This window comes from Scyliorhinus canicula, chromosome 13, assembly GCF_902713615.1.
Source record: "Scyliorhinus canicula chromosome 13, sScyCan1.1, whole genome shotgun sequence".
NCBI classification, from domain to species: Eukaryota; Metazoa; Chordata; class Chondrichthyes; order Carcharhiniformes; family Scyliorhinidae; genus Scyliorhinus; species Scyliorhinus canicula.
In genome coordinates, this window is record NC_052158.1 from 45080207 (window position 1) to 45108140 (window position 27934).

At 48.4% G+C, this 27934-nt stretch overlaps 2 protein-coding genes across 6 annotated transcripts in view; one reads left to right on the forward strand and one right to left on the reverse strand.

Annotated features, from left to right (window-relative positions):
- The window catches only part of LOC119976643 (zinc finger protein 721-like), a 999221-nt gene that overhangs the window by 726747 nt on the left and 244540 nt on the right, over positions 1 to 27934 (forward strand). The window lies entirely within an intron of this gene.
- Positions 1182 to 27657, reverse strand: LOC119976642 (zinc finger protein 682-like). 5 transcript variants are annotated; one of them, XM_038817292.1, is made up of 5 exons: positions 5900 to 6372; positions 3767 to 4672; positions 2591 to 2741; positions 2001 to 2503; positions 1182 to 1967 (listed from the first exon to the last, which is right to left on the reverse strand). In XM_038817292.1, the coding sequence occupies exons 2-5, from the start codon at positions 4211 to 4213 to the stop codon at positions 1215 to 1217; spliced, it is 1854 nt and encodes a 617-aa protein (XP_038673220.1). In that variant the 5' UTR covers positions 4214 to 4672; positions 5900 to 6372; the 3' UTR covers positions 1182 to 1214. The 5 variants fall into 5 exon arrangements, with proteins under 5 accessions (XP_038673220.1, XP_038673218.1, XP_038673219.1 ...); XM_038817290.1 differs by lacking the exon at positions 5900 to 6372 and adding an exon at positions 25958 to 27657 and having other exon boundaries at positions 1182 to 2503; XM_038817291.1 differs by lacking the exon at positions 5900 to 6372 and adding an exon at positions 25818 to 25894 and having other exon boundaries at positions 1182 to 2503.

Sequence of the window (27934 nt, forward strand, 5' to 3'; positions counted from 1 at the left end):
GAGGAAGCTGGCTGGGTGGAAGGACTGTCTCCGAGAACTGCACTGAATCGAAGTTTAAAAAAACAGGGAAACATAAAGCACGGTCACCCCTCACACTTCCCACATCCCATCCATGCAAACCGATGGTCCAACCTCGCCATGCCACATGGTCCTTCATGCCCTCTATGTCATCTCATGTCCCCCCGACCATAACCCCTGTATCTTTCATGACAACTTATGCATCCAACCACTCCCATGGTTCCTCGTACCCTCCATGCCAACATCTGTCCCCCATCCAGTTCACATTGCCCTTTATAGCCTCTGTACCAACTTTGTGCTCATTCATACCAGCCTATGATGCCCACCCACCGCCCTTATACCATTGAAATCTTATCCAGTATCCACAATGGTCAGACCTCAGGCCCCATGCTGACATAAAATAAATGAAGTTTGAAGTGTCTTGCAGACTTTATTTTTTTAAACCATTCATTTATATAAAAAACCCATTGAATACATTTATAGCCCTTATAGCCAATGTATCATTCAATTGCATAATCGAGTCTTAAAAAAAAACATTGAAATTCATAGTCCCACTTCAAGTGTCCATAATCACTTGGAGCTGTCAATCAAATGGTATGGCAGGCATCCTACTGTGATAATGGAATGTTGTGAAATGTATCATTCACCATTAACCCTGTCATTCCCTGAGGCTTATCTCAACAGAGTGAAAGCCAATAATTCCGGTTTCTTCAGAATTAAAGCAGGAGGTTTAAATACCTGGATAGCTTAACAGCTCCATTTGACAGTTCAGGATCTTAACACTTTTAACAATTGATTTTGACAGTTCTTTGAGCTGTCCGTTCCAATGCACTTACTCACTTTTCAAGCACATTTATTTCTACTTTCAGTCATGTCAAATGGCAGCTTACCTCCTGCAAAAATGCCTGGAGACGATATCCTTTACAAAAGGGTAACCTAGATTCAAACAATCCACGGGGGTTCAGACCTAATCCTCCTAGATTTACTCTGTACACGCCAGGTTTCAGACATTTCTCGCCCAAACCCAGACGAGTGGAGGCAGCTGCTGATTTTTATGGACAGCTGCCTCTGTGAAACACACTAATCTCAATCTGGCCAATTCCTGATACCATAAAAATAGGAGGTGCTGTGATTGGGGTGGGCGGGGGGGGGGGGGGGGGGGGGGTAGGACTCTCAGATTTGAGCCTCCATTGTCCTCACAATGGAGAGGATCGCTTGTCATTGCAAAAATCCAGACAGAAAAATAATGGCATTGAGGAGGCAGTGTTGGAGGGATGGACCGTTAGACCTTCCGCATATACCCCATGATGTGTACCAGAGGCATGTCCAGCAGCAGATGTCTCTGCACTGGGCATTTGCTGGCCAGAAGGTGGAGGGTCTATAATCTGAGGCAGACTCGGTCTCATTTCATTTAAAGTTTCATTGCTTCTTTGCAGAAGCTGACAAAGAACCTCATTTTGCTGCTGAAGAATCTCATTGTTTCTTTGTAGATGCTGCTGAAGAATCTCATTGTTTCTTTGTAGATGCTGCTGAAGAATCTCATTGTTTCTTTGTAGGTGATTCTGAAGAATCTCATTGTTTCTTTGTCGATGATTCTGAAGAATCTCATTGTTTCCTTGTCGATGCGGCTGAAGAATCTCATTGTTTCTTTGTCGATGATTCTGAAGAATCTCATTGTTTCCTTGTCGATGCGGCTGAAGAATCTCATTGTTGCTTTGTAGATGCGGCTGAAGAATCTCATTGTTTATTTGTCGATGCGGCTGAAGAATCTCATTGTTTCTTTGTTGATGATTGTGAAGAATCTCATTGTTGCTTAGTAGATGCGGTTGAAGATTGTCATTGTTTATTTGTTGATGGTTGTGAAGAATCTCATTGTTTCTTTGTAGCTGTGGTTGAAGAATCTCATTGTTTTGTTGTCGATGATTGTGAAGAATCCCATTGTTTCTTTGTAGATGCGGATGAAGAATCTCATTGTTTCTTTGAAGATTGTGGCTAACCTCCATCTTAAATTCATTCAAAGTTTCCTGAAGCAAGTTCGAAGTGACCTGATAACTTTTTGTACTTTGAACCTGTTCCTGATGTAAGGGCTCAAGAGGTTTCAGATCATCTTCATTTTCTTCACCAGCAGCATGGGCCCGATGTTGTCCATGTGCTCGTGGAGATGGCGAAGCTTCTGCTCCCAAAACTGCAGATTCCTCTCCACCGGAAAGTTCTGAGCACCCTCCTTCCATCACAGCAGCGAGATCATCACAGGCTTCCTCCTTCACACAGGTCACAATATTTAACTTTAACTCATCAACACTACCCTCCAAATCAGACATCTTACCCTCCTGACACTCCTCTCCCTCCCCCACTGCAGCTGTCATGCCACATTGCTGTGAGGTATTCACCTCCGTCCCTCTCTCATCAGCTCTTTCAGGAATCTCGGCCACAGCTGCCAACTCTCCTCCATCACCATCTGATGTGCCCATGGACACCCGTGTATCTGTCAGAGGAAGAAAATCACAATTACCTTTTGTCATATAAATTAACTCTCCTCCTGATGGTTTAAACACTCAGCTGCTGACATCACCTTCACTCATTCCCATATCTGATCCACCATTGGTTATTGTGGGGTTGGAGAGATCAAACAGCTTGCTCATGAACCCCTCCAGTTCCGTCAGCTCCTTGCTATAAGGAAACCGCCCTCCAGTCGACGAGCACTCCTGGGCATCCTGGGCCAGCTTTACCAAAAGAAAGAAATTAAAATTAAAACTGAATCATGGTCCAGGCTTTGCTGTGCTGTCTTGTGACACATTTTCCGAGTGCTGGTGACAGTTTTCAGCCTGTACCCAGGGGGACTTCTTATTGGAGATCAATCTTATGACAAAGTCAGAGCCATCACCAAAACAACTGCATTTTACAAAACCTCGTAAAATTAGGAAAATAGATTTTGTGACCTTTCTGTATTTTGAACTCAAAAACTACGATTTAAAGTTTCCCCTATTTCCCATTGCAGGGAAACTTGCGCAGTAGTAGCAGCTTCTATGCAGATTGATGTCTTCGTTTGGTTATGTTTGGTGATCTGGTCAACGGTTAAATTGACCTTCTTGAAATGATTGGACTGATGGCGGGAGAGGCTGGAGACAGACACTGCTGAGACAGACAGTGCTTTGGAAGGACAGCTCCCCTGTGTGAGCACTGGAGGGTAAACAACACTGACAACTCTCAGTGTAAGGAAAGCAAGTGAGGCACAGTGTGAATGTGAGAGTGACTTTGGTGGACTGATAACTGAGAATGATTTGTCACACAAGTCGCCTGTAAATGATTTGTCCTCTGTGGGAATGTGTTGCTTAGCGCCGAGGGAAGGTGACTCAGGGAATAATCAGTCACATGTCATAGCACAGTGGTTAGCATCGTTGCTTCAAAGCGCCAGGGTCTTGGATTCGATTCCCGGCTTGGGTCACTATCTGTGCTGAGTCTGCACGTTCGCCCCGTGCCTCTGTGGGTTTTCTCCGGGCACTCCGGTTTCCTCCTGCAAGTCCCGAAAGACATGCTTGTTAGGTGAATTGGACATTCTGAATTCTCCATCAGTGAATTTGAACAGGCACCGGAGTGTGGCGACTAGGAGAGTTTCACAGTAATTTCTTTGCAGAGTTCATGTAAGCCTACTTGTGACACTAATAAAGGTTATTATTATTATATTGTATATGTGAATCTTACGGTGTATACAAGAAGCCAGTGAGTCCAAAAATAATTTGTCACATACCTGGCATGGGAAGGATTTCTCGCCTGGGTGAACGCGTTGGTGTCCATCGAGGTGCGATAACTGCGAGAATGAGTTGTCAAACACCTCATATGTGAATTCTTTCACCCTTGTGTGAATACGTTGGTGTCTACGGAGGGTCGATAACAATGAGAATGATTCGTTACACACCTCACACGTGTAGGGTTTCTCCCCTGTGTGAACCCTTTGATGTGATTGAAGGTTGGCTTTTCGGTTGAAAGTCTTCTCACAAACATCACACCTGAAGGGTTTCTCCCCTGTGTGAACGCGTTTGTGTTCAATGAGGCTTGAGGACTGTGTGAATGATTTGTCACACAGCTCACACCTGAATGGTTTATCTCCTGTGTGTATCATCTGGTGCCTAAGGAGCATCGTAGATGTTACAAAACGTTTATCGCAAACATTACACTTAAATCGTTTCTTTTCCATGTGGCTGCACTTGTGGTAACAGTAGTTGTAACAAATGCACCTCAGAAGAACTTATGAACCTGTAAAGCCTCCTCACACACCTCACACTTGACAGCGTCCCTGTAGTCAGTGTTTCATTCGGCTCGATAAATGATTGAAGTTCTCACCACACTTGGAGCCTACTCAGGCTTCTTCCCAGCCTCACAATGACTGATCACCCACAGCCGAACCTGCGAAAAGGTTCTGACGGAAGGTTCCACACCACCGACCAGTTTCAGATTTGATGATATGTCAAAGCTGCTCCTGACCCGACTGATTTCCAGGTGATGCTTTCACTGTCCAACCTTCTCTGTGTTGAACAATGCTGTGAAGGGACTGGATGTCTTCCACAGATGTGCAGTTGTTTCTTGGGTGATGATCAGGATGTATCTGTGGTGTCTATCCTCGCTGTATTCTCTGGTGTAGTATGGTGCAATCCTTCTGGAAAACAGAAAAAGGAAACATAATTTCCTCTAACTCCCTCTCTTACTTTTCTGTAAGGCCTGGTTCCAGCAGGGTGTAAGGCCCCTTCCTGTTGATTCATAGAGTCCCTATTGTGCAGAAGGAGGCCATTTGGCCCATCAAGTCTGTACCGACCCTCAGAAAGAGCACACTACCTCGGCCTTAATCCCGCCATATTTCCACCTGACATTTGAACACTGAGGGGCAATTTAGTATGGCCAATCCACCTAACCTGCACATCTTTAGACTGTGGGAGGATGGGAGGAAACCACAGCACCCGGAGGAAACTCAGGCAGACACAGGGAGAATCAAACAAGGGTCCCTAGGTCTGTGTGGCTGCAGCGTTAACCACTCTGCCAGGAAATGAAAACATGATTTCCTCCAACTCCCTCTCCTCCTTTGCTGAAGGAGCTGACTCCTCAGAGACTGTTCCACAGTGAGTGCCAATCTGCTACTCGCCTGTGTGGGGGATTAGATACAAGTCCTTTCTTTTTCCTCACTTTACTGTCACACACCCTCTGATTCGAGAAGGGTGTTAGGTCCCTTCTGGTTGGCTCACTGAGGTCCTATCTTTTATTTTGTCTTTATCATTATTGGTTCATTGATCGTTAACGGAAACATACCATGAAGTCCAGCAGTGGAAGTAAGGCACTCTCAAAGTGTCAAAACAGGATGTATCATAAAGTTTTGTATTTTGGGCCGAAGAACCCAGACTTTATGGCACCCAAGAAATTGGAGAAGTTTGTTCCGATTGGTTGACTGGTGTCCACTGAATTGGCCAGGGACATTGTGATTGGTTCCTGTCGGTGCGGTTTTTCAGAGTGATCCGGGGAGAAGCCATTGGACTCTCAAGGTGGAAGCAGCTTCCTCTCTCTCGGCTCTGCTCCCTATTGTCAGAAGCTTTAGTGTAGCTCTTCCGAGATTCTCTGGCCACTTTGTGCTCTCTCTTGATCTCAACGCAGCCAGAGAATCGCGCCCTATTTCTTCAGTGTAGCTAATGGATGGGTTCTGGTTTATCCTGGGAAATTAGATACACTGCACTCACTCAGACTGCACACCCCAAATTCAGCTCTCACACACAGCACTGGGCAAAATGATCAAATCCAAGCCCAGGCTTTTGGGAAAGGTCGAGGCCTTCAGATAAAATCTTTAAAGAAGACATTTCAATAAATGTGTCTCTGTCCCTCCCAGATAATTACACCTCACCTTTTCATATTCAGCAATGCGCCATCAACAAAGCTCAGTCTGTAAATCAGAAGGGAAATACTTCCAATAAACACCCTCAATATCCAACACACAGCCAATCAAACAGCTCATCACAAAGCATCGAGTAAACAGGTCTGTGAGCTGGATCTTCTGACACAGCATAAGGGGCATTTCCACAGCTGATTGCCCACAGGATAGTCAGACTGCCTGAACATTAGTGTGGATATTGTGCAATGTAATGATTGTAAATTCTGTTCCTTCACTCACCATCTCCTGACTTGGTTTTGAGTCCCTACAGGAAGTGAAGCAGCTGTGGTAGAGGAAGAGGAGAGAATGGGCAGAGTGGGTGGGCTCTCTGATTGACGTCTCTCACAGACAATCCAAATATTTCTGCAGTAACAGGAGTTTCCTGAAGTTTGGGAAACTGACCGGGGAAACGGAGGAGACTTTGAGCAGCAGATCAGTGAGGCGACTAGGGGCTTTTCACAGTCACCTCACTGCAGTGTTAATGTAAGCCTACCTGTGACACTAATAATGATTATTATTATTAGTTCCCCAGGTAAATTTCTAGTGTGGGAATAGCATTCTTCATCTGACAACATCAGTGTTGGATGTATATCCTTGGATGTGTTTGACAGGAAATCAAAGGAGGAACACCCACAGTATCCAAGGCAGTGATGATAAGACCATAAGAATAGGAGCAGAATTAGACCACTCGGCCCATCGATCTTTTCCGCCATTCAATCATGGCTGACACTTTTCTCATCCCCATTCTTGTCCCCAAAACCCCTGATCCTCTTCTTAATCAAGAACTTATCTATCTCTGTCTTAAAGGCACTCGTGATTTGGCCTCCACAGCCTTCTGCGGCAAAGATTCCACAGATTTGCCACCCTCATCTCTGTATGAAAGGGGGGGGACTTCCGGTAGCGGCCATGTCCGAATAGGTTGCGCACACGGCAGCACCCGCCGAGATCGGAGTTTCAGGCCCTTTAATGGAGTGGTAGTGGCACTTTGGCGGTGATTCCTGGCATGGCAAAGGGCGCTAGAGAGGTTCCCCTCACTACTGCATGGAGGGAACCAGGAGCAGGGCCGTTAAAAGAGCGATTGTGGGGAGCGAGCGGAGCGGGTCCGGGAAGACAAAATGGTGGCCGGCGCGGACGAAGCAGCGTGGGCCCAGTGGTCGAGAGAGCAGCAAGTTTCTGAGAAGCTGCTTCGCAGAGCTGAAGACGGAGATGCTGGCCCCTATGAAGGCCTGCATGGAAAAGATGGTGGAGACTCAGAAGGTGAAATGAAATGAAATGAAAATCGCTTATTGTCACGAGTAGACTTCAATTTTTTTTTATAAATGTTTTTATTCAGTTTTCATATTTTATATTGAACAAATTACAAATTGTTAGGAGAGAAAAAAAAAACCAAACACGCAAAAATTAACATACATATTTACAGGTAAGCATCTTCGTAGTAGTAACTGCGCCCGCGCCCCCCCCCCCCCCCTCAACATGTTTATTTAGTTTGGTTTTGGGCCTTAGCTAGCCATCGAACCCCCGTACCGAACCTGTAGCCCCCCCCCTCCCGCTACCTTCCCCCGACTATTCTTCCTCTTGTACATTGGCCACAAATAGGTCCCGGAACAGTTGCATGAATGGCTCCCACGTTCTGTGGAAGCCGTCGTCCGACCCTCGGATGGCAAATTTGATTTTCTCCATTTGGAGAGATTCCGAGAGATCGGACAGCCAGTCCGCAGCTCTGGGCGGTGCTGCTGACCGCCAGCCAAACAGGATTCTACGGCGGGCGATCAGGGAGGCAAAGGCAAGGGCGTCCGCCCTCCTCCCCAGGAATAGATCTGGCTGTTCTGAAACCCCGAAGACCGCCACTATCGGGCATGGCTCCACCCTCACTCCCACCACTTTGGACATAACCTCGAAGAAGGCTGTCCAGTACTCCACGAGTCTGGGGCAAGACCAGAACATGTGGGCGTGGTTGGCCGGGCCTCTTTGGCACCGTTCACATCTGTCTTCCACCTCCGGGGAGAACCTACTCATACGGGTTCTTGTTAAGTGGGCTCTATGTACCACTTTTAGTTGCGTCAGGCTGAGCCTTGCGCACGTGGAGGTGGAGTTGACCCTATGCAGTGCTTCGCTCCAGAGTCCCCACCCTATCTCCATCCCCAGGTCGTCCTCCCATTTCCTTCTTGTTGCGTCCAGTACGGTGTCGTCCCTATCTACCAGTCGGTCATACATGTCACTACAGTTCCCTTTCTCTAGGATACTTGCGTCCAGTAGGTCTTCCAGTAGTGTCTGTCGTGGCGGTTGTGGGTACGTCCTTGTCTCCTTTCGTAGGAAGTTTTTGAGCTGCAGGTACCGTAGCTCGTTCCCCCCAGCTAGCTGAAATTTCTCTGTCAGTTCGTCCAGTGTTGCGATCCTGTCGTCCGTGTATAGGTCCCTGACTGTCAGTGTCCCCCCGTCCTGCCTCCACCTTTTGAAGGTGGCGTCAGTCAGTGCTGGTGTGAACCTATGGTTGTTGCAGATGGGAGCCCTGTTCGACATTTTGGTCAGGCCAAGTTGCTGCCGCAGTTGGTTCCAGGATTGGAGGGTGGCTGTCACCACTGGGCTGCTGGAGTGTTTTTTGGGTGGGGATGGGAGTGCTGCCGTGGCGAGGGCCCGGAGGGAGGTTCCCATGCAGGAGGCCTCCTCCGCACGCACCCACTCAGCTTCTGGCTCCTGGATCCATCCCCTTACTCGCTCGGCTGTTGCTGCCCAGTGGTAGAATTGTAGATTCGGGAGGGCTAGCCCTCCCCTGGTTTTTGTTTTTTGTAAGACCTTCTTTGGGATCCTAGCATTTTTACCCCCTCATACGAACGCCATGATGAGTTTGTCCAGCGCTTTGAAAAAGGCCTTGGGGATGTAGATCGGAATGGATCTAAACAGGAAGAGGAACCTGGGCAGTACGTTCATTTTGATCGTCTGAACTCTCCCCGCGAGGGAGAGCGGGAGTGTGTTCCATCTTTGCAGGTCCTTTTTAACTTCCTCCGTCAGGCTGGTGAGGTTCCATTTGTGGATCCCTTTCCAGTCATGGGCTATTTGGATCCCCAGGTAGCGGAATTTATGTCGGGCTTGATTGAACGGCAGCCCCTTTAGTGCTGCCCCCCCCCCCCCCCCCTTGCGGGTGTACTGGGAAGATCTCACTTTTGCTCATGTTGAGTTTGTAGCCCGAGAAGGCTCCAAACTCTTTCAGGAGCGCGATGATTCCGTCCATGCTGCTTTGTGGGTCCGAGATATAGAGGAGCAGATCATCCGCATAGAGTGAGACTCTGTGCTCTCTACCTCCCCTTCGGATCCCCCTCCAATTTTTTGCTGCCCTAAGCGCGATTGCTAGCGGTTCAATTGCTAGTGCGAACAGCAGCGGGGACAGTGGGCATCCTTGTCTGGTGCCCCTGTGCAGCTGGAAGTATTGGGAGTTGGTATTGTTGGTCTGTACACTCGCCATGGGAGCGTTGTACAGGAGCTTTACCCAAGCGGTGAACCCTGTTCCAAGCCCGAACCGCTCCAGTACCTCTATGAGGTATTTCCACTCGACTCTGTCGAAGGCCTTTTCTGCGTCCAGGGAGACGATCACCTCTTGTGTTCTCTCCCCGGAGGGGGTCATTATAACGTTCAGCAGGCGCCTGATGTTCGCGGTAAGCTGTCTACCTTTGACAAAGCCCGTCTGGTCCTCTGTGACCACCTCAGGTACACAGTCTTCTAGCCTCTTGGCTAGGATTTTGGCCAGTATTTTGGCGTCTGCATTCAGCAGAGATATGGGTCTGTATGACCCACATTCCGTTGGGTCTTTGTCTTTCTTAGGTATCAGCGAGATTGAGGCCTGTGCTAACGTGGGTGGCAACGTGCCCCTAGCTAGCGAGTCTGTGAACATCTCCCGCAGGTGCGGGGCCAGCGCTGTCGCAAATTTTTTGTAGAAGTCCGCCGGGAATCCGTCCGGTCCCGGCGCCTTCCCCGCCTGCATGGAGCTAATGCTGTCCATGATCTCTCCCAGTGCTAGTGGTGCTTCCAGATCCCGTTTTCTGCCCTCTCCCACAACTGGTATGTCCAGTCCGTCAAGAAACCGGTTCATCCCAGCCTTCCCCGTTGGGGGCTCTGAGGTGTACAGCTCTTGGTAGAAGGCCTTGAAGGTTTTGTTAATCCTCTCTGGTTCTGTTTCCAACGTGCCTCTGGTATCTCTGATTTGCGCAATTTCTCTGCTGGCTGCCTGCTTTCTCAGCTGGTGGGCCAACAGGCGGCTGGCTTTGTCTCCGTGTTCGTATAGGGCCCCGCGTGCCTGGCGGAGTTGGTGTACTGCTTTCCTGGTGGAGAGCAGGTCAAAGTTCCTTTGTAATTCTTTCCTCTCCGCCAGGAGTTCTACGGTCGGGGCCTCGGAGTATTTATGGTCTACCTCCAGTATGGAGTCGACCAGCTTCTGCCTAGCCACCCTTTCCTCCCTATCTCTTTGCGCTTTGTAGGCTATGATTTCCCCTCTTAGTACGGCCTTAAGCGCTTCCCAGAACGTGGAGGGTGAGACCTCCCCGTTTTGGTTGATCTCAGTGTACTCCGCTATGGCCTGCGCTATCCTTTCGCTGAAGGCCTTGTCAGCTAGTAAGGCACCGTCCAACCTCCATTTGGGGCGCTGGGCCCTTCCCGTCTCTAGCCGCACATCCATGTAGTGTGGAGCGTGGTCTGATATCACAATTGCGGAGTATTCCACCTTGTCTATCTCTGGAAGCACCGTTTTCCCCACCACAAAGAAGTCAATTCTGGTGTACACGTTGTGTACTGGGGAGAAGAAAGAGAATTCTTTCTCCCCCGGGTGGGCGAAACGAGTAGACTTCAATGAAGTTACTGTGAAAAGCCCCTAGTCGCCACATTCCGGCGCCTGTTCGGGAAGGCTGTTACGGGAATCGAACCGTGCTGCTGGCCTGCTTTCAAAGCCAGAGATTTAGCCCTGTGCTAAACAGCCCCTGCAGGAGAAGGCGATTAAAGAGGTGGAGAGGAAGGTATCTGACAATGAGGATGAGATCCTGGGCCTGGCGGTCAGAGTGGGGGCGCACAAGGCCCTGCACAAGAGATGGCAGGAGAGACTGGATGACCTCGAATATAGGTCTAGGAGTCACAACCTGTGGATTCTGGGCCTCCCTGAAGGTGCGGAGGGGGCAGACGCGAGCACGTATGTGACGACAATGCTGGGGACGCTGATGGGCGTGGGGCCTTCCCGCTGCCCTTGGAATTGGACGGGGCGCACAGAGTCCTCGCAAAGAAGGCTAGGGCGAACGAACCACCGAAGGCGATGGTGATAAGGTTCCACCGATTCACAGACAGGGAGCGTGTCTTGCGTTGGGCAAAGAAGGAGCGGAGCAGTAAGTGGGAGAACTGTGAGATTCGTATATACCAGGACTTGGGAGCTGAACTGGCTAAGAGGCGTGCGGGATTCAACCGGGCTAAGGCGGTCCTCCACAGCAAAGGGGTGAAGTTCGGGCTCCTGCACCCGGCGAGGCTTTGTGTAACGTACCAGGACAGGCACCATTACTTCGATACGCCGGACAAGGCGTCGACATTTATTAAGCATGAAAAGCTGGACTCGAACTAAGGGGCAGCTGCACGTGGGTGAAACGCTGTGGTGGGGATGTGTAACCGGGTGTTGGCCTGATGTAAGATTGGTAGCAGAATTCAAGTTGTTCGTTTTTTCTTTTTCTGTTTTTTTTTCTTTGCTTCTCTCAGGGGGCGGGGTAACATCCAGGTTGTGTTTTTCGTTGCATGGGAAGAATCTGGATGGCTCTTGCCCTCTTACCCTGTGGGGGAAGGGGGGTTGGGGGCCCAAAGGAGGAGACAATAATAAGTTTGGAGATAGAGGCGGGAGCAGCTGGAGTCAGCATGGGTCAGCTGACTTACGGAAGCGTAATGGGGGGGAAATCAGTGCTAAGCAGGTGCTTGGCATGGGGGGGTTCAGGTTGGGGGGGGGGATGGGGCGCTGCTTTGCTGACTGAAGGGGAGCCAACTGTTGGGGACGGATGGAGTCGGGTTGGGGGGCCTCCGGCGGGAGGGCTGGAGCGAGCGGGAGGCGCAGGCACGTGGCTGGCCGAAAAAGGGAGATGGAAAGTCGGCAGGGAGGGGGGAGGTCAAACCCCCGCCCCCCGTCCAGGCTGATCACGTGGAATGTGAGGGGTCTGAACAGGCCGGTCAAGAGGTGTTAAAGGCGGACGTGGCCATGCTACAGGAGACGCATTAAAACTCGCTGACCAAACACCTCGGGCCAGGTGTTCCATTCGGGGCTCGACCCGAAGACCAGAGGGGTGGCAATTCTGGTTAGTAAATGGGTGGCATTCGAGGCAGGGAGTATTGTGGCGGACAAGGTACATTATGGTGAGTGGCAAGCTGCAGGGGGCCCGCATGGTGTTAGTGAACGTCTATGCCCCGAACTGGGATGACGTGGAATTCATGAGGCGCATGTTGGGTAAAATCCTGCACTTGGAGTCAAGTAATTTGATCATGGGGGGAGGCGACTTCAACACAGTCCTGGATCCGGCGCTGGACCGGTCTAAGTCCAGGTCGGGAAAGAGACCAGCGGCGGCCAGGGCCGTGTGGGAGTTCATGGATCAGATGGGGGGCGTGGACCTGTGGAGATTCGCACGGCCAAGGGCGAAGGAGTTCTCCTTTTTCTCCCACGTTCACAAAGTCTACTCGTGGGTTGACTTTTTTGTGTTGAGCAGGGGGTTAATCCTGAGGGTGGAGGGGGTCGAGTATTCGGCCATTGCGGTCTCGGACCATGCCCCGCACTGGGTCGACTTGCGACTGGGGGCGGAGCGAGGGCAGCGCCATCTCTGGAGACTGGATGTGGCACTGCTAGCGGATGAAGAGGTGTGTGGGCGGATTAGGAGGAGCATCCAAAACTATGTGACAATAAATGACACAGGGGAGGTAACAGCAACAACGGTTTGGGAGGCTATGAAAGCGGTCATTAGAGGAGAGTTAATTTCTATTAGGTCCCACAGAGAGAAGAGGGAGAAGGAGAAGAGGGAGAAGGCGGAGAGGGAGAGGCTGGTGGGAGAGATACTTAGAGTAGACAGGAAGTACGCGGAGACTCCTGAGGAAGAACTGCTAAAGGAGCGCCGGAGATTGCAGGCGGAGTTTGATTTGCTGACTACTGGGAAGGCGGAGGCACAGCTGAGGCACCAACTTCGCAGGAGATAGGCAGCCAGTGATATCGGGGGAGTGAGGGATAAGGAAGGTAATATGGTCTTGGGCCCAGAGAAGATCAATGAAGTCTTCAAGGAGTTTATTGTAAACAGTACGAGTCAGAGCCCCCGAGGGGAGGGGAAGGGATGAAGCAATTTATGGATCAATTGAGGTTCCCAAGGGTGGACAAAGATCTGGTGGGGGACCGATTGAGTTGGAGGAGATAGTTAAGGGCCTAGCAAGTATGCAGTCGGGCAAGGCCCCGGGTGTGGACGGCTTCCCTGTAGAATTTTATAAGAAATTCTCGGAGCTACTGAGCCCACACCTGCTAAGAACCTTTAACGAGGCAAAGGAGAGAGGAACTCCCCCCCCCCCCCCCCCCCCCCCCCCCCCGACGATGTCGCAGGCATTGATCTCGCTCATTTTGAAGAGGGAGAAGGATCCGCTTCATTGTGGGTCCTACAGGCCGATATCGCTCCTGAATGTGGATGCCAAACTGTTGGCTAAAATTTGGGCTACCAGAATAGAGGACTGCGTCCCGGGAGTGATTGAGGAGAACCAGACGGGTTTCTTCAAGGGCAGGCAATTGAACACAAATGTGAAGAGGCTCCTGAATATTATTATGATGCCCTCAGAAGGAGGGGATGCAGAAGTAGTAGTGGCTGCAATGGATGCAGAGAAAGCCTTCGACAGGGTGGAATGGGAGTACCTGTGGGAAGTGTTAGGTAGGTTTGGATTCGGTGAGGGATTCATAGGGTGGGTCAAGCTACTGTGTCAGGCCCCCGTAGCAAGTGTATCCACGAACCAGCTGAGGTCGGAGTATTTTAGACTGCATCGAGGGATGAGGCAGGGATGCCCCCTATCCCCGCTACTATTTGCCCTGGCAATTGAGCCGTTGGCCATAGCGCTGAGGGCTTCAAGGAACTGGAGGGGGAGGAGCACCAGGTTTCCCTCTACACAGACGACCTGCTATTGTACATTTCAGACCCGATAGCGGGGATGGGGGGAGGTCATGCGGATCCTAAGGGACTTTGGGAGCTTCTCAGGGTGGCGTAGTTGAACGGAGGGAAAAGTGAGCTGTTTGTAATCCACGCTAGGGGTCAGGAGGAGAGACTGGGGGAGCTCCCGCTCAAGATGGTGGAGAGAAGCTTTCGTTACCTCGGTTCCAGGTGGCTTGGAGTTGGGATGCCCCACACAGGCTCAATCTATCTCGGCTTGTAGAGCAGATGGAGGGAGACTTTAAAAGGTGGGACATGCTCCCGCTTTCCCTGGCTGGGAAGGGTGCAGACTGTGAAGATGACGGTTCTCCTCAGATTCCTCTTCGTTTTTCAGTGCCTTCCCATCTTCATCCCCAAATCCTTCTTCAAGCGGGTGAACAGGATTATCACGGGATTTGTGTGGGCAAACAAGACCCCGCGAGTTAAAAGACTGTTTTTGGAGTGCAGTCGGGGGGGGGGGGGGGGGGGGGGGGGAGGGTTGGCGCTTCCGAACTTCTGTAGCTACGTTTGGGCGGTTAATGTGGCCATGATTAGGAAATGGGTAATGGAGGAGGGGTCGGCGTGGGGTCGGCTAGAGGCGGCGTCATGCAAAGGCACCAGCCTAGGGGCACTAGTAACGGCACCGCTGCCGTTTTCACCGGCATGATACACCACAGGCCCAGTGGTGACGGCAGCACTGAGGGTCTGGTGTCAGTGGAGACGGCACAGAAAGGAGGAGGGGTCCTCAGTTTGGACCCCGATACGGAACAACCATAGATTTGCTCCGGGCAAGATAGACGGCATTAGAAGGATGGGAGACTGTTTATAGATGGGACTTCCCCTAGCTTGAAGGCGCTGGAGGAGCAGGTCAGCATGCCCCCGGGAAATGCCTTCAGATACTTTCTAAAAAAAACAAATGGGGACATTTCCGTTACCACCCCCTCGTAGGATACAGGACAGGGTGGTGTCTGGCATCTGGGTAGGAGAGGGGAAGGTGTCGGACATCTACCAAGAGCTGCAGGAGGATGAGGAAGCCGGAGTGGAGGAACTGAAGGGCAAATGGGAGGAGTTGGGTGAGGAGCTAGATGAGGGCCTGTGGGCTGATGCCCTGGGCAGGGTGAATTCTTCCTCATGTGCCAGGCTCAGCTTAATTCAGTTTAAGGTGGTACACCGAGCTCACATGACGATGGTGAGAATGAGCAAGTTCTTTGGGGTGGAGAACAGGTGTGCGAGGTGTTCAGGGAGTTCGACGAACCATTACCATATGTTCTGGGCATGCCCTGCGCTTAGAGAATAATGGCAGGGCTTTGCGAGGGCTATGTCCAGGATTTTGGGCACGAGGGTGAAGCCAAGTCCAATAATAACGATCTTTGGGGTGTCAGAGGATCCGAGAGTGCAGGAAGCGAAAGAGGCCGAGGTGTTGGCCTTTGCCTCCCTGGTAACCCGGAGACGGATCTTGTTAATGTGGAGAGACTCAAAACCCCCGTGTGTGGAGACCTAGGTTAGTGACATGGCTGGGTTCCTCAGCATGGAGTGAATAAAGTTTGCCTTGAGAGGGTCCTTGCTGGGGTTCTCCTGGCGGTGGCAACCTTTCCTTGACTTTCTAGGGGAGCGGTAAAATGTCAGCAGCAGCAGCAATCGGGGGGTGGGGGAACTGTTTATTTAATGTATATTTTCTTTTTGTATAATAGTAACAGCCACTTAGTTTTGTTAAATATTTTTCGCTTATTTTTCTGTTATTAGTTATGTAAAAATTCTGTTTGAAGAAAGCTTTAATAAAAACAAATTTTTTAAAAAAAATCTGTTTGAAAGGATCGTCCCTTTAGTCTCCAGCTCACTTGATGATTTCAAAGCAATACCTGTTTCTGTAGAGAATTTAAACCTGCTGTCTTTATTTAAAAAGGGTTTAACTTATGGATGTTGCCAGGAAAGGTATTAAGGGTTACCTATAGAGTATTGTATCTGTGGGGTTACGTGTGTTGCTATTTGATAAGATGTTTATGTGTTTGTAAAATGTTAACTGTGTTCATAGAAAAAATATTGTTTTTGTTTTAAAAATACTTCAGGTCTCTGTTGCATAACACCTGGAGAGTGGACCTTTGTGCTCCCCATAACCAAAATCTATTAAAAGTTGTAGGTCAGGTGAACTCCATGATATACTTTAGAGTTTTCTAAATCCTGGCCCATAATAAGGGGCAATTTAATGTGGCCAATCCACCTACCCTGCACATCTTTGGGTTGTGGGGGCAAAACCCACGCAAACACAGGGAGAATGTGCAAACTCTGCACGGAGAGTGACCCAGAGCCCGGATCGAACCCGGGACCTCGGCTCCGTGAGGCAGCAGTGCTAACCACTGAGCCACCATGCTGCCCTGAAATCTCATCTTTAACACCGGACTCTAAAATCTTACCAATGACCGAAGTCAGGCTAACTGATCTATAATTTCCCCTCTTCTGCCTCCCTCCCTTCTTAAATAGCGGTGTTACATTTGCCACTTTCCAGTCGTCTGGGACCCTCCCTGCCGACAGTGATTTCTGAGCAATCACCACGAATATCTCCACAACCTCCTAAGCTATCTCTTTTAGAACCCTGGGGGGTAGTCCATCCGGTCCAGGTGATTTATCCACCTTGAGGCCTTTTAGTTTCCCCAGAACCTTCTCTTTAGTGATGGCCACGACACTCAGTTGTGCCACCTGATTCTCCTGGAGCTCTGGCATCCCACTGGTATCTTCCACCGTGAAGACTGATGCAAAGTAACTATTCAGTTCCTCTGCATTTCTTTGTTTCCTATTATTACCTCAAGTGGTCCAATGTCTATTTTTGTCTCTCTTAACTTTTATATATTGAAAAAACTCTTCCTATCTTCTTTTATATCACTAGCTAGCTTACACTCATATTTCATCTTCTGCCCCCTTATTGCCTTTTTAGTTGTTCTCTGCTCGCTTTTAAAGGCTTCCCAATCTTCTGGCTTCCCACTAATACCAGCCACTTTGTGTGCTTTTTCTTTTGATTTTATGCTATCCTTGACTTCACTCATCAGCCATGGATCCCTTGCCCTCTCCTTAGCATGTTTCCTCTTCCTTGGGATGAATTTCTGTTGTGCCTGCTGAATAATCCCCAAAAACTCCTGCCACTGCTGGGCTCCCTTTCCGATCAACTCTGGCCAGCTCCTCCCTATGTCTTTGTTTGATTGTATTATTTAATTGTAATCATCTGATTCCATCTTCTCCCTCTCAAACTGCAGGGTAAATTCTATCATATTGTGGTCACTGCTTTCTAAGGGTTCCTTCACCTTATGTTCCCGAATCAAGTCTGCCTCCTTACACATCAGAAATCCAGAATTGCCTCTTCCCTTCAGCTTCCCTTAGCTCCAATTTCTGAGACTCATTCACCCCTTCCTGTTATTTTCCTGGGATTTCCTGATCTGTTCACCTCTCCTGCATTTTCCTCTTCCGGGATGCCCAGGTTCAGTCACCATGGGATTTCCTGGCCCAATCTCTACTGGGAATGTCCCAACCCCAGGCAGTTGGTGCCTGAACGGCCAAAAACACTGAGTGTAATTTGAAGAGCCGCCTCAAAAACGTGTAATCGGCAGAAGCTCACCACTCTATTCCCACCTAGAAACGTAGTCATTTTTGTGATTGGTACCAGCTTCCTGAGGGATGTTTAATAAACCAGTGTTAAAGATTGTGAAAGTTTAATTTACATTTTATATCTGACTTTCTTTTAAAAATTCCTGATCGGGTCAATTTCAGCTGGATTACGTTGACAAAACCAATACAAACTAGTGTAAACTTGCTATCAGACCCATCCACTTGCGGTTGTTGCATGTTTGTCAAGAGGTTTTACTGAAGCAAACTTTTAAAAAAAATACGCGTGACTAATTGAAGCAGTTTTATTTCAGGTGGTACATTGTGATCTGATTGGCTTCCAGATCAGTGCAGTGTGTAAACATCCACGGGATAATTTCTTTAATCATTTTATAGAATTTACAGTGCAGAAGGAGGCCATTCAGCCCATCGAGTCTGCACCGGCTCTTGGAAAGAGCACCCTACCCAAGGTCAACAACTCCACCCTATCCCCATAACCCAGTAACCCCACCCAACACTAAGGGCAATTTTGGACACTAAGGGCAATTTATCATGGCCAATCCACCTAACCTGCACATCTTTGGACTGTGGGAGGAAACCGGAGCACCCGGAGGAAACCCATGCACACACGGGGAGGATGTGCAGACTCCGCACAGACAGTGACCCAAGCCGGAATAGAACCTGGGACCCTGGAGCTATGAAGCGATTGTGCTATCCACAATGCTACCGTGCTGCCAGCACAATGCTTACATGAAATGAAATGAAAATCGCTTATTGTCACGAGTAGGCTTCAATGAAGTTACTGTGAAAAGCCCCAAGTCGCCACATTCCGGCGCCTGTCATGTGTGGGGGATATTGCAAAATTCCTGACCCAACCAATTCCCAGATGATGGTTTCACTGCCCGAGCTTCTCTGTGTTGAGCAATGCTATGAAGACACTGTGTGTGCAGTTGATCCTTGGGTGGTGGTCAGGATCTATCGGTGGTGTCTAACCTCACTGTATTCTCTAGTGCAGTCCGTCTGTAAAGCAGGAAAAGGAAACATGATTTGCTCAAACCATCATTTGTTGTAGAACATAGAACATACAGTACAGAAGGAGTCCATTCGGCCAATCGAGTCTGCACCGACCCACTTAAGCCCTCACTTCCACCCCATCCCCATAACCCAATAACCCCTCCAAACTTTTTGAACACTAAGGGCAATTTATCATGGCCAATCCACCTAACCTGCACGTCTTTGACACGGGGAGAACGTGCAGACTCCGTACAGACAGTAACCCAGCAGGGAATCGAACCTGGGACCCTGGCGCTGTGAAGCCACAGTGCTAGCCACGTGTGCTACCATGCTGCCCTCTAGGGTCTGACTCCTCAGTTAGACACGGCTCCAAAATGGAGTCTAACCAGGAGCAGACGACGTGGTTACACTCTTTCCTCCTCCCAAACCCCACATGAAATGAAATGAAATGAAAATCGCTTATTGTCACGAGTAGGCTTCAATGAAGTTACTGTGAAAAGCCCCTAGTCACCACATTCCGGCACCTGTCCAGGGAGGCTGGTACGGGAATCGAACCGTGTTGCTGGCCTGCTTGGTCTGCTTTCAAAGCCAGCGATTTAGCCAAGTGAGCTAAACCAGCCCCTTCCCAAGGGCAATGGAAAAGGCAGTTGGGCAAACTTAAAACAAGCTAACTATTGACCATGAGGGGGCGGCATGGTAGCAGAGTGGTTAGCACTGCTGCCTCACTGCGCTGAGGACCAGGTTCGATCCCGGCCCAGGTCACTGCCCGTGTGGAGTTTGCACATTCTCCCCGTGTTTGCAGAAATTTCACCCCCACAAGCCAAAGATGTGCAGGGTAGGTGGATTGGCCACGCTAAATTGCCCCTTAATTGAGAAAAAAAAAGAATGAGCTACTCTAAGTTTATTAGAAACAACTACTGACCATGAACTTGTGTCATGCTCACGAAGACTACTTTTGTGCTCAGACAACAACTGAAATTTTCCAGCCTTTTGCACCGGTGGTGGTGCACCACCACCGCAAGTTTCCCATGGTAATGGGTGCCATGGAAATTCCCCTTGACAACAGCAGGACCAAAGGATTGCATCACCGCCGGCAATGGCAAGCCACCTTCGTCGTTCTGAAACACACAGCGGTTTGCACGGAAAATCCCCCCCTTATGTGTTTAATGTAAAAACACTCGGGAGAAAAGATAAAATCAATGGAAATTTTGAAATTTGCACCCTTGTTTTCCAAAATTATTTGAAGAAACACGTTTTGATTGTTTAATTTGGATTTGTTTATTGTCACGTGCACCGAGGTACAGTGAAAAGTATCTTTCTGCGAGCAGCTCAACAGATCATTAAGTACATGAAAAGAAAAGAAAATACATAATAGAGCAACACAAGGACACTGGCATCGGGTGAAGCATACAGGGTGTAGTGTTAATGAGGTCAGTCCAAAAGAGGGTCATTTAGGAGTCTCGTAATAGGAGGGAAGAAGCTGTTTTTGAGTCTGTTCATGCGTGTTCTCAGACTTTTATATCTCCTGCCCAATGGAAGAAGTTGGAGTAGTGAGTAAGCCGAGTGGGAGGGGTCTTTGATTATGCTGCCCCCCCCCTTCCCCAGGCAGTGGGAGGTGTAGATAGAGGCAATGGATGGGAGACAGGTTTGTATGATGGACTGGACGGTGTTCACGACTCTGAAGTTTCTTGCTGTCTTGGGCCAATACCAGGCTGTGATGCAGCCAGATAAGATGCTTTCTACGGTGCATCTGTAAAAGCTGATAAGAGTTAATGCGGAAATGCCGAATTTCCTTAGTTTCCTGAGGAAATATAGGTGCTGTTGTGCTTTCTTGGTGGTAGCGTCGACTTGGATGGACCAGGACAGATTTTTGGTGATGTGTACCTCGAGGAATTTGAAACTGCTAACCATCTCCACCTCGGCTCCGTTGATGCTGACAGGGATGTGTACAGTACTTTGCTTCCTGAAGTCAATGACCAGCTCTTTAGTTTTGCTGGCATTGAGGGATAGATTGGTGCTGCTGCACCACTCCACCAGGATCTCTATCTCCCACCTGTATTCTGACTCGTCGTTATTTGAGATCCGGCCCGCTCTGGTCGTTTCGTCAGCAAACATGTGGGTGGAGTTGGAACCAAGTTTTGCCACACAGTGGTGTGTGTGTCGGGAGTATAGTAGGGGACTAAGTATGCAGCCTTGCGGGGCCCCGGTATTGAGGACTATTGTGGAGGAGGTTTAGCTCAGTGGGCTATACAGCTGGCTTGTAATGCAGAACAAGGCCAGCCGTGCGGGTTTATTTCCCGTACCGGCCTCCTCGAACAGGCAGCAGAATGTGGCGACTACGGGCTTTTCAAAGTAACCTAATTGAAGCCTACTTGTGACAATAAGCGATTATTATTATATTATTATGTGTTGTTCTTCTTTCTTACTGATTGTGGTTGGTGGGTCAGAAAGTTGAGGATCCAGTTGCAGAGTGAGGAGCCAAGTCCTACGTTTCGGAGCTTTGATATGAGCTTGGCTGGGATTATGGTGTTGAAGGCGGATCTGTAGTCAATAAATAGGAGTCCTTGTTGTCGAGATGCTCTAGGGATGTGTGTAGGGCCAGGGAGATGTTGTCTGCTGTGGAATGGTTGCAGCGGTATGCAAATTGCAGTGGATCAAGGCGTTCGGGGAGTATGGGGTTGATGCGCTTCATGACCAACCTCTCAAAGCACTTCACTATGACTGATGTCAGGGCCACTGGATGGTGGTCATTGAGGCACGTTGCCTGGTTCTTCTTTAGCACCAGTATGATGGTGGTCTTCTTTGTTTATTGTCACTGTACCAAGGTACAGTGAAAAGTATTTTAACAGATCATTTAGTACATGGAAAGAGAATAAAATAAAAAGTACATAGTAGGGCAAACCAAGGTACACAATGTAAATACTTAGACACCGCCATTGGCTGGAGAATACAAGAGTGTAGTATTATTCAGGTCAGTCCATAAGAGGGTCGTTTAGGAGTCTGGTAACAGTGGGGAAGAAGCTATTTTTGAATCTGTTCATGTGTGTTCTCAGACTTTTATATCTCCTGCCCGATGGAAGAAGTTGGAAGAGTGAGTAAGCCGGGTGGAAGAGGTCTTGATTATGCTGCTCGCTTTCCCCAGGCAGTGTGACCAGGAAGCTAAGAAAAATGCTGTTTAGCTGATTGAAGGGTTTTGGATTATCCTGGGAAATTAGATACACTGCACTTGTGGTGATATGCTGGTTTAGGGGCTGGTTTAGCACACTGGGCTAAATCGCTGGCTTTTAAAGCAGACCAAGGCAGGCCAGCAGCACGGTTCAATTCCCGTACCAGCCTCCCCGAACAGGCGTCGGAATGTGGCGACTAGGGGCTTTTCACAGTAACTTCATTTGAAGCCTACTTGTGACAATAAGCGATTTTCATTTCATTTTTCATTTCATGCATCACCGTATATACACAAGGGGTTAAGGTAAATACACTACAACTAAGTAAACACTAGAGGGAGCATTGGAGAAGTCACGATATGCAAACATGCAGCTATTGAACACTTAGAATAGGACATAACCAATGAGCAGTCAAGACACCCAGAGGTGGCATTACCACAAGGGAGCACTTCACAACCCATATAAAAGGATAGGGCACACATGCTCTGCCTCTTTCCACTTACCCACAACTAGAGAGTACATCAGGGTTGATCAGAAGCATCACACCCAGCACGTGGCTTAGAGCAGACTGGTTTGGTTAGACTGAGTTACTACAGTTAGATTAGCAGGAGAGTCAAACTAATTTAAGAACTGTGTTAATAGTTCAATAAACATATTGAACTCATTACAAAGTCTGGACCTTCCTTTGTCAAAGCATACATCAAGGAAGCACCTTATGCTACACGAAGAAGCATAACACAACATGGTACCAGTGGTGCCTGTTCAATCTATTTAGTTTAACACAGCAAGATCCGTGACAACCAGCAACAGCACCCAGGCAAGGTGATTGAGATTCTGGTTCCTCAGCAACTCAGGTACCATGGCAATTTTAGTGCCAACTGGCGTGCATTCAAGCAGAGATTTCAGTTTTACCTGGAAGCAGCCGACCTAAATGGCGTGGCCGATGCTAAAACGATAGCTCTTCTACTCACCATTGTGAGTGAGCATGCAACAGAGATCTGCAAGTCCTTCAAATACTTGAAAGGGTAGGACAAAAAAGACTTCCAGACAGTCCTGGACAAGTTTGAAAACTACTGCGAGGTAAACACAAAAGAAATCGGTAAAACTGGCACCTATACTAACTACGAGGCAGAGGTAGGGATGCAACAGAAGCAAACAGCATTTTTGATTGGCAGTCATCTTGCGCGTATCCAGCTGGCCCAGTCCGCACATCCCCAGAAGACGTGAACCGGCAAAACAGTGTTTTGCACATGCGCGAGAAGCCGCACATGCGCAGTTGTGAAAAGAGCGCACAGTAAAGGAAAAGCGATTTGCGCATGTGCAATCCATTCCTACGCTTTACGTCACAAGCGTTATGACGTCAGAGGCAACTCCCACTTAAAGGGGAAATGTCCGAAAATAGTGAAGAAGAGTTTTAAAGCCAGAAAACACAGCTCTTCCACCACGAAAGACAGCACAATGCCTGAACTCCGACCAGTAGATGAAAATAACCTCCGCAGAACCCTTCAACAAGCTGTTTGCACCGCCGAAAGAGATGATTTGGTCCTTGAAGACTACGACTCAGAAGATGATTTCATCATTGGACGTAGCGAGCACCGTAACAAATCTGAACCGCAACGAGATGATTTGTACATTGAAGCATCCTACACAAACATGGATGAGTTCTTCGGATTTGAGGATCCTCAGCTCAGCATAGAAGACATCCCGACCCATGAGTACAGGATTCTGCTGCAGTTGACACCAAGAGACAGAGAGCGGTAAAAGCCCACAGAGAGCGGCCTGACACCATGGATACCACACCAGTGGTCCACGCACCGTGAAGAGACCCCAACTCCACACAGAGAGTGGTCCACGCACCACGAAGAGTCCCCGACTCCGCACAGAAAGCGATGAAAGTCTCCACAGCGAGACCACTGCACGACTCCACACAGAAAGCGATGAAAGACTCCACAGCGAGACCACTACACGACTCCGTTGAGAGCGCACAGATCGACTCCACAGCGAGACCACGGCACGACTCCACACAGGGAACGATGCCAGACTCCACAGAGAGAGCGATACAAGCCTCCACAGCAAGCTCGTTGACAGACTCCACAATGGGAGCAACTCAAGACGCCAAAGTGCAGTCCATGCATGAACAAGACCATGAAGGTCTATCCACCTCCTCTGAGCAACCAGCAGCAAATGATGCAAGTCTGTCCCGCTCACATGAACAACAAAAAGACTATGAAAGTCTACCCAGATTACTTGAGCCACCAGAAGAAGACTCTGACAGTCTACCCAGCTTATCTAACCAACAAGAAGACACTGAAGGTCTATCCACTGTATTTGAGGCAAGTGACGAAGGCATCACAATTCCCATACATGATGTGCGACATCACAGTGAGACTGACAGATCTCAGCTCGTATGCACAGAGGCACTCGACAATCCAAGTGAAACTACTCGTGAGTCCAGTGCGACCACGTCAATTGAAACCTCATCCACTTGAGCCTCTCCACAAGAAAATGAAATCTTGAACATTTTGACTCCAGACGAGAAGCTTCAAAAAACCAAAGATGATTCAAGTGAACCTGAAATGACTCCGACAGAGGATCATCAAGAAACCAAAGATGATTCAGGTGAACCAGAATGGATTCCAGGCGGGGAGCATCAACTAGCCAAAGATGATTCAAGTGAACCGGACATGACTCCAGATGGGGAGGACTGAGGAATCAAAGACAAAACGCTCAATGAAACAGCAGATGCCACAAAGGACACTGGCACAAGTAACTTTGTGAAGGACTTGAATTCTGCACTCGGAATGGTCATTGAATGCAACAAACACAAGAACAAAACCAACAAAAACAACACAGACAACAACAAGAAGCGTACCAAAGGCACCAATGTCAACAACAAGCACGGCAAAACCAACAACACTGGAACAACGACTGGTACGACATGGTACAACTCTACAAATGCAGGACACTGTGACAGCACAGCTCAAGACAATGGCAAGTGCGCAGACATACCATGGCATGATAACGCATCTTACAAATTCACGTTTGCTGCACTACAAACAAGCAGACCAGCTTTCAAGGCAGCTGACAGAAGGCATCAATACCACAAACAGACACCAATCCAGGTCAGACAGGAAAGATGACATCAAGAATCGCTACCACAAGCATCGAAAAAAAGAGTCCAAATCAGACAATGAAATGATTTGACCATTTGAACACCTCCTGATGACTTCTTGGTTCCTTAAGCACAGGGACGCTGACGGCGTTCACAAGGAAATGACAACATCAACACTTCAATAACAAAACAAGAAAGCCACTTGACCATATAAATTCATGAACTTTGGACTCATAAATATTACTTGGTATTGTATAATCATCAATGTCATCATAACTTGTACATGTCATCACTTATCTACCTGTTTTGTTCAATTTTCTTTAACAAAGTATAGAAAATATGTAACACGAGAAAAGGGGGGGATGTGGTGATATGCATCAGTACCTAGAGAGAAGAAGTTTAAGGGGTGACTTAATTGAGGCATACAAGATGATCAGAGGATTAGATAGGGTGGACATCGAGAGCCTTTTTCCTCGGATGTTGATGTCCAGCACGAGGGGACATAGCTTTAAATTGAGGAGAGATAGATATAGGACAGATGTCAGAGGTAAGTTCTTTACTCAGAGAGTAGTAAGGGCGTGGAATGCCCTGCCACAGTAGTGGACTCGCCAACACTAAACACATTCAAATGGTCATTGGATAGACATATGGACGATAAGGGAATAGTGTAGAGGGACTTTAGAGGGGTTTCACAGGATGGCGCAACATCGAGGGCCGAAGGGCCTGTACTGCGCTGTAATGTTCTATGTTCAATAAACATATTGAACTCATTACAAAGTCTGGACCTTCCTTTGTCAAAGCATACATCAAGGAAGCACCTTATGCTACACGAAGAAGCATAACACAACAGCACTCACTCAAACTGCACATCCCAAATTCAGCTCTTAGACACAGCACTGGGCAAAACGATCAAATCCAAGCCCAGGCTTTAGGAAAAAATTTAAAGAAGACATTAAAATAAATGTGCCTCTGCCCCTCCCAGATAATTACACCTCACCTTCTCATATTCAGCAATGACTCATCAACAAAACTCAGCCTGTAAATCAGAAGGGAAATGCTTCCAATAAACACCCTCATTATCCAACACGGCCAATCAAACAGCTCAGCTCTTTGATGGACGGATCATGCAACCAATCGGAGACCAAAGGTACAATAGCCAAGCCCATCGCAGACATGTCAGTCATTGTGCCCAACCAAAAACAAGGGAGGCGGGATTCCGTCTTCCACCCAGTTCTGCGCATCCGCTTTCGATTCAGACTTTCACCCGATCACATTACCCATCCTTCATTTGGCCCCGGAGCCTGCGCAGTGAGGACAGTATCAAATCGGGAGGAAGGCAGCCCGCGATGCCTTATGGGAGTTGTTGTTTTTTGGTGCCCAGCGTTCTGGGGTTGGAATGTGAGGAAGCGCGAGCCAGAGCAGCTGAATCGAATTGAAAAGCAGAGATTAACCCTTGGGAGGAACCAGAGCGATGGCGGTGGGAAGATTCACCATTGCAGCAGATCCTCTGCGCACAGCTGAACTGATTGGTCATCGCAGTGCCACTGACTGGACAACACAGAAGAGTTGCAGGAGGAGGACACTGTGATCGAGCATGTCAAAGGCTGCAAAGAGGTTGCTTCTCTCTCCACAAATGTTTCCTGACTTGATGATTTCCAGAATCACCTTTCCAGCATTCACAGTATTTTACCCCATTGGATTCCAAGAGCGAGGCACAGTGCTTTGCATTGCTGTCCCAGTGCCAGGGACCCAGGTTCAATACCAGCCTTGGGTGACTGTGTGGAGTTTGCACTTTGTCCCCGTGTCTGCATGGGTTTCCTCCCATAGTTCAAAGATGTGCAGGTTAGGTGGATTGGCCATGCTAAATTGTCCCTTCTGCTCTGTAGAAATTCTAGACCTACTAATTCATCAATCATTAAATATAACAAGGCATCTCAACAAGGGTATTTTACTAAAAAATCAAACACTGTGGTCCAATTTTGGAGGAATTGAATTGAAAAGCAGAGAAATGACTTTGAACTTGTCGAAAACCTTTGTTTTGGACAGCACAGTTCAGATCAACATGTCGATAAAGGACAGAAAGAAACTCTACAAGGGGGGAAAAAAGGATGAATTATAACATTAAGAATTTGGGGGTCATGTGTGGGGGAGTCTGAAACTGGAGTCCAAAAATATAAGATGGTCAATAATAAATTCATGTAGGTATTCAGGAGAATCTTCTATCCCAAGGGAATGATTAGAATGTGGAACTTGATCCCACAGGGAATGATTGTGTCAAATAGTTTTGATGTGTTTGATAGGAAACCAGGTAAACAAATGAGGGAGAAAGAAACACAAGGATCTGCTAATTGTGAGATAAAATAGGTTGGGATAAAGCTCGTGGAGCATAAACTCTGGGAGAAAGCAGATGGGCTAAACGGTCTGTCTCTGTGCTGATGGGGTGAGATAATAGGCACGTTTGTCGCCAACACAGTTTCCATGTTCTATTCCATTACCACATTGCAAGAGGCAGATTAGGCAGAGGCCAGGAACAAGCGGAGCCACAGTCAAACTCTGACCTTGGGCAGTGAGTTTGGTCTGAGTGGGAGTCAGGTATTTGTTTATCAAATGTGGGATTTGTAGATGAGAGAGAGAGATTGTTCCGCACAAAAGATTTATACTGATTCATGTTCCAAACTGAAAACTCTTAAGTTTCATTTTTGACGAATTAAAGGCAATTTATCATGGCCAATCCACCTACCCTGCACATCTTTGAATTGTGGGGGCGAAACCCACGCAAACACGGGGAGAACGTGCAAACTCCAAACTGACAAGTGACCCCGGGCCGGGATTGAACCTGGCTCCTCAATGCAGTGAGTAGCAGTGCTAACCACTGCACCACCGTGCTGCCCCTTAAAACCCTAAGTTTCTAACCTGTGCCCTGGCTACAACTTCACTGTGACAAGAATTGTGGCAGAATAATTCAAATATCGAC